A 6,152-nucleotide genomic window follows, 5' to 3' on the forward strand; every position below is an offset into this window, starting at 1 on the left:
CCCAAGCCCCGCCCCTATCCCCAAGCCCCGCCCCCGAGAGAAGAGGCGGACAACGCGGGTCGTGCCGGGCGTCGGCACAGTCTTCCCGGGGAGGGGAGGGAGGGCAACGCGAAGCATGCTGGGATCCCCACCCCCCAGCGGCACCCAGAGGTCATGTCTGGGGCCAAGATGCAGCCAGCTCTGGGGTGGAGCCGAGTATGACAGCTGCATGGAACAGCACAGGGAAAGCCCCAGCACTAGTAACTCAGCTGGACTGGTTCCAGTTGGGTAGTGGGAGGACTGGAGTCTCCCCAGATTCCTCCAGCCGCGGCGCCCCCAACACAGGGAGGCATCTTCAAGTCCCAAGATGCAGCCAGCTCTGGGGTGGAGTACCATGTAAGCTGCATACAACAGAGCAGAGGGGAAACCACCCAGTAACCCAGCACACTGGTCCCAGTTCAGCTACTGGGACGCCTGAAGCCCCACCTAGGCCTCTACCAACCAGCGACACAGAGAGGTCTGAGCTGGGGCCAGGATGCAGCCAGCTCTGGGGTGGAGCTATGTAGCACAGCTGCATAGAACAGAGCCCAGGGGAAGCCCCCCAGTGCCCTAACTGTACTGGTCCCAGCTGGGTGCTGGGCACACTAGACCTCAAGGAAGCCCCACCTTTTATCCCCTCCATGGGAGGGGCGGGGATAACAGATGGCCCCGCCTCCAAGGAATGGGTGGGGACAACAGGAAGTGACCTCACACACTGGGGGGATGACAGGAAGTAACCTTAAAGCTTTTAATTAATTCCTCTTTAATTGCATATAAATTAATGAGCTGCCCAACCCCCCAATTGGCTGCCTGGGGTTGCTAGGCAACGCAGCTGCCATCCTGACCAGGCCCATTTCCTGTTCACCTATGACACCATCTTGGATCTGGGGCCTTCCCTGTTCTCCATGACACTCACCCGGTCCTAGCCCCTCGGGCCTATCCCCAAGCCAATGGGGGAGGGGGGGGAGCCATTTTGACTCCTTCCCCCCCTTCGGCCATCTTGAAACCGGTGCTTAGCTTCTTCCCCGACCAACTGAAGGTTATCCCTGAGCTGTCAGCATTCGTGGACCGATCTCGTTGACCATGGTCTAACACAATGGCTCCACTTTTTCGCCAGTGAATGGGAGCTCACCCCGAAGTCTGCTAGAAGGGCTTCTTGAACCAACTACCTGATCCTCCCTTTCCGCAGCGCAGAGGCAGGTGCTCAGCCCGCCTGCCGTACTGAACCCATCATGTCCGCCATCTTGAAGCCACTCCCATACCCTTTCCCCAGCCAACCAGCTCATATCCCCACCCGTCGTGCTGCTGGCCATTTTAAAACAATGGTTGCCGGTTCCAGTAGCAATGGTGGCCATCTTGATTCAATGGTAACCATCTTGAATGGATGGCTAGGGCTCATGTAACGGCAGCCACCTTGAGTCCATGGGTGGGGTCTCAGTAGCCAACAGCAGCCATCTTGGCTCAATAGCAGCCACCTTGAATCCATGGCTAAAGGGCTTAAGAGTCAACAGCAGGCATCTTGAATCAACCAAGTATGCTGTCCCCCAGCCATTGGCAACGGGCTTTTGTATACATGCCCCGCTGGCCAGGTGGGGACTGGGCCTCACCGGGTGTCACACGTGTGTCTGCATACGCTGGTGGGCCGGGCGCCCATAGTCTGACTGCTGTGAGAGAGAGGTGTAGGAGAGGCGGGAGCAGCCCGAGGCCTTGCTAGCCTGGTCCGAGGCCTCATAGCCGCTCTCGGCCTTCTCATAGGCTCCTGGCTTGATATAGCTGGTGAAGGCCCGGGTGTAGGGGGCTGTGAGGTAGCCCCCGCTGTAACCCCCGTCTGGTGGGAAGAGGCGCTCATGGGGGTCAAAGGTTGTCCGCGAGGACCCCGGTGCCCCCAGGGTGTAGCGGTGGGCATAGTCGTACAGCTTGGCCTGGCCCGGGAAGAGGCTGCCAGGGGGCGGGGCACAGAGTGTGGGCGGGGCTGGTGAGTAGTCTGAGAAGCTGCTGGGCCCAAGGGGCGGCTCTTCATGGGCTCGAACCTTGTAGTAGCCATTAGTCGGGTCCTGGAAGAGGTGGAGGGGAAACCAATGGTTGAAGGTCTCTACAGTAAATATCAGTCATCTTGAACCAATAGTGGCCATCTTCACCCAACAGTTCGGTGTCCAGATGGAGGCCATCTTGACCCAGTGGTTGGAAGTGCAGGGGCCAAGGGTGGCCATCTTGACCCAGTAGATGGATGCCCAGTAGTCAACCATGTTTCAATATGACCATCATTGACCCCCACAACCAGTGGTTCAAGATGGCCACTGTTGGGCACCTGGTAGTTCATGGTGGTCATCCTGAACCAATGGCGGGCATTTTGAGTCAATGGTTGGGTGCCCAAGAGTCAAACAGTGGCCATCTTGAACCAACAGATGCATACCCAAGAGCTAATGGCAGCCATCTTGAACCAATGGCAGCCATCTAGATCCACCAATTGACTGCCTAGTAGTTAAGCATTGGTTCACTATGACCACCATTGACTCCTAACCCCCAACCACTGGTTTAAGGTGGCCGCTGTTGGGGGCCCAGTAGTTCATGGTGGCCCTCTGAAACCAATGGTAGCCATCTTAAATCAATGACTGGGTGCCTAGGAGTTAATAGCAGCCATCTTGAACCAATGGTGACCATCTTGAACAAATACTTGGGGGCAGCCCAGTAGTCAACTATGACCATCTTAAACCAATAGTTGAGTGCTTAAGAATCAAGGGCAGCCATCTTGAACCCACAGTGGCCATCTTGATCCAGCGTTTGGGGGCCCAAGGAGCAAAAGGCAGGCAACATCACTCTGTGGCAGCCATCTTGAGCCATCAGCCCCAGGGCTGTGAGAAGCGGTGAGAGCCAAGAGCACAGGGCATGATGGGAAGTAGCCAAGGCTGAGGCCTGTCCAAGAACCTCAGGGCCAGGGTGGCTTCATCCCAGGGGGGCCGATGGAATGACCCTTCCCTGGGTTCTCCGTGGGGCAGGAGGGAGATGGAATAATCCCATGGCTGTGGGGGAGGGGTCCTGTGGTCTTGCCCCGCCCCCTGGCCTGATGGGGTGGAGCCGGTGGTTCCGGGGGCGGGGCCAGGGCAGCTCACCTTAATGTCCTGGCTCCCATTGTCATCCTCCAGGATCTCGCTGTGCTCTGTGTGGGAGGTGGCCGGGGACTCACTGCTGGTGGCCTAGGGGGGCAGTAGGTGATGGGGTGAGTCCTGGGGGGCGGGGGGCATTGGGAGGAGCAGGAGAGCGGGGTAGGGTACTCACCACAGGCCGCCGAGGCCCCTTGTCCTCACTGGGCCGCCCGGGGCTACTGTCGGCTGAGGTGATCTGTACCAGGACATCCGTTGGCGACAGCTTGGTGCCCCTCTGGGCTGTGGGATGGACAGACGGACGTGGCTGTTAGCTCCTCCCCCCAGGCTGGAGCCTCACCCCCTGCCACCCAGCTTCTGGCCATTTGGGGGTTAACCATGTATGCTGTAGGGGGAGGGGCTGACCTATGTATGGACCAATTGCCTGAGCCTGGGGGGAAGCGTGGCAGAGGTGTGTGATGCTTCCCACATGCATGGAGGAGGGAGTGGGTCCCCCCATAGCTTTGTTGGCATATGTGATCCCCAGGCATGTTCACCCAAGTTGGGGTGCATGTGGACACAGGCATGTGTGTACACACATGTGGAGGGAGCAGCTGGGGGCTGACACCCAGGCGCGCTGTCTCATCTTCACGTTGCAGAGCCACGTGTCCAGGTGTGTTCTCCCATGTTGAGATACGTGTCGTCACCTCTCTAGAGTGTGTCAGTGTGTGCCCGCCCAGGTTGGGATTACGTGTGTGTCCATCCTAGCACATTCTCGTGTGTGGGAGGAATGTCTGTGTGCACACCCATGGGCATGTTTTCATGTGCTGGGGTGTGTTTGTCCAGCTGTGTTCTCACGTGCTGGGCAGTGTACGCATGCATCTCCAGGTGTGTTCCCATACACTGGGGCATGTCTCCATGTGTCCAGGCATGTTCCTGCATGTGTCAAGTCATGTTAGCACACGCTGGGTGTGCCCACGCGTGTCCGGACGTGCTCTCACATGCTGGAGGTATGTTCTCAGCCTTACAGACATGTAAGGGCAGACACAGTGTCAGACCTGTGCCTCCGCACATGCCCAGACGTGTTTTCCCGTGTTGGGAGTTCACTCAGCCATGTCTGTGCGTGCATATGGCACATCTGTGACCTCCTGTGTCACCATGCAGGGGCCTCACCATTCCGGCAGCACCGACGCCGGCAGCACACGGAGACCACGGCGATCAGCACGGCCAGCACCAGGGTGGCAGAAGCAGACGAGGCCCCAATGATCGTGATGGGCAGGACGTCTGTGGTGGCAGGGGAGGAGACAGGGGTGAGATGCGCCCAGCTCTGGTGGAAGCAGCCACATAGAACAGGGCAGGCTGAGGAGCAGAGGTGGGGGGTGGAGCTAGTTGGAAGGGGTGGGGCTAGGTGCTGTGGGGGGAGGGAGTGGATTATAAGGGCGGGGCTAGGCACCTGGAGGTGGGGCTAGGTAAAGCATGGGGCAGAGTTATGCAGAGCAGGAGGTGGGGCTATGCAGAGCAGGGGGCGGGACTATACAAAGTGGTTGGGCAGGACTTAGTGCTATAAATGGTAGAGGGTGGGGCTATGCACAACAGGCAGTGGGCCTCAGAGGACAGGGGGCAGGGCTTAGTGTGAGGGGGCGTGGCAAGCTGCAGAACAGGGTAGAACTACGCAGATCAGGGAGCAGGATTTACTGGCAAAGCTATGAAGAGCAAAGGGTGGGGCTGAGGCCAGGCAGAGCAGGGGGCAGGTGTCAGAGCCTAGGGGCATGTCGATGCAGATTAGGGGGTGGCGCTTCTCTGACCAGGACAGCGAAGGGGGCAGAGCCACAAATAGGAAGTGAAGGGTGGGGCCAGATTATGCAAAGTGGGGGGTGTGGCCATGCAGAGCAGGGGGCGGGGCTCACCAGCGCGGCGCAGGCTGGTGGCGGCGGAGGCAGCGCCGTGGCGGTTCCAGGCAGTGCAGTTAAAGGGCCGGGCAAAGTCCTCGTCCCGCAGCGGCTGGATGAGCAGCGCTGAGCGCAGGCCCCGCCCCCAGGGTGCTGTGTCCACCACGAACCGCCCGGGCCCGGCCTCCAGTGCCACTGCCCGCTCGCCCCACGCCCATGCCTGCCAGAGACACAAAAACGACGTGTGTTGGTGCCCATAGGAAGATGGGCACAGCCCTGACCAATGGACGCATGCCACCCACATGGACAAACATAGGTTGGCCCCCATGAACAGAGAGACCCCCCCCACCAAACGGCCTGGACACGGGACAGGTGGATGCCTCCGCCCCCACACACATGGACACAGGACGTGTGGCCAGTCCCTCCTAGACACACGGACACCCAGACACGGGATGTGCGGAAGACCCCCCAGACACACGGACATAGTAGACATGGATGCCCCCCTCCGGACACATGGATATGGGACACACGGACCCCCTTCCCCGCAGCTGCCCAGACATGGGCCACGTGGCCGGACTCACGATGCGGTCAGGGGGTGGCGAGCTGCCCCCCACGCACTCCAGCCGCCCCCAGGCCCCTGGCACTGTTGGCTGCCCCGGGTCCAGCTCAATGATGGGCGGGCCTGCCGGGGCAGAGTAGGGGCCAAATTAGGAAGCCCCACAGGCTGCGGAGGCCCCGCCCCAACCGGGGTGGGGGCACCCATGCCCTGCTCCCTTAATCCCTGCGCACCCGGGAGAAGCCCCACCTCCAGTAGACCCCCCTCTAAGTGCCCCACCCCATGCTCATTCCTTGTGTTCCCACCCCCAGGACATGCCCCCCTAAGCTGTGCCCCCTCAAGCCCCTCCCCCTTCCTAAGCCCCACCCCCAGGCTCATCCCAAATCCCACTCACCTCTCCCTAAGCCCTGCCCCTCAGGTCCCACCCAACTCCTGACCCCATACTTAACCATGCTCCTACCTCCCCACAGAGCATGCTTCTCCCCCTCTAAGCCCCACCCCCAAGGCAGCCCCTCCCCCCACTCAAGGCCTGTGACCCCCCACCTCCACTCCAGGCCAGTCCCACCCCAGAGGAGGCTCCTCCTTTCCCCCGGCCCTGCACCCCTCCTC

General features: G+C 60.4%; 2 protein-coding genes across 2 annotated transcripts in view; both read right to left on the reverse strand.

Moving 5' to 3' along the window:
• The window catches only part of APLP1 (amyloid beta precursor like protein 1), a 19,190-nt gene extending 17,929 nt beyond the window's left edge, over positions 1–1,261 (reverse strand). Inside the window, 1 exon segment of the mRNA XM_025192375.1 lies at positions 1,241–1,261. Within this exon segment, the coding sequence (XP_025048160.1) occupies positions 1,241–1,261 (21 nt within the window).
• The window catches only part of KIRREL2 (kirre like nephrin family adhesion molecule 2), a 12,478-nt gene continuing 7,248 nt past the window's right edge, over positions 923–6,152 (reverse strand). The window contains exons 9-14 of the mRNA XM_025192376.1: positions 5,569–5,669; positions 5,006–5,207; positions 4,272–4,382; positions 3,295–3,401; positions 3,129–3,212; positions 923–2,072 (exon numbers count right to left, since the gene is read on the reverse strand). Coding sequence (XP_025048161.1) covers positions 1,632–2,072; positions 3,129–3,212; positions 3,295–3,401; positions 4,272–4,382; positions 5,006–5,207; positions 5,569–5,669 — 1,046 coding nt within the window. The 3' untranslated portion in view covers positions 923–1,631. The remainder of the gene's footprint in view (positions 2,073–3,128; positions 3,213–3,294; positions 3,402–4,271; positions 4,383–5,005; positions 5,208–5,568; positions 5,670–6,152) is intronic.

The sequence above is a fragment of the Alligator sinensis genome, unplaced genomic scaffold, assembly GCF_000455745.1.
Source record: "Alligator sinensis unplaced genomic scaffold, ASM45574v1 scaffold113_1, whole genome shotgun sequence".
In the NCBI taxonomy this organism is placed as follows: Eukaryota; Metazoa; Chordata; order Crocodylia; family Alligatoridae; genus Alligator; species Alligator sinensis.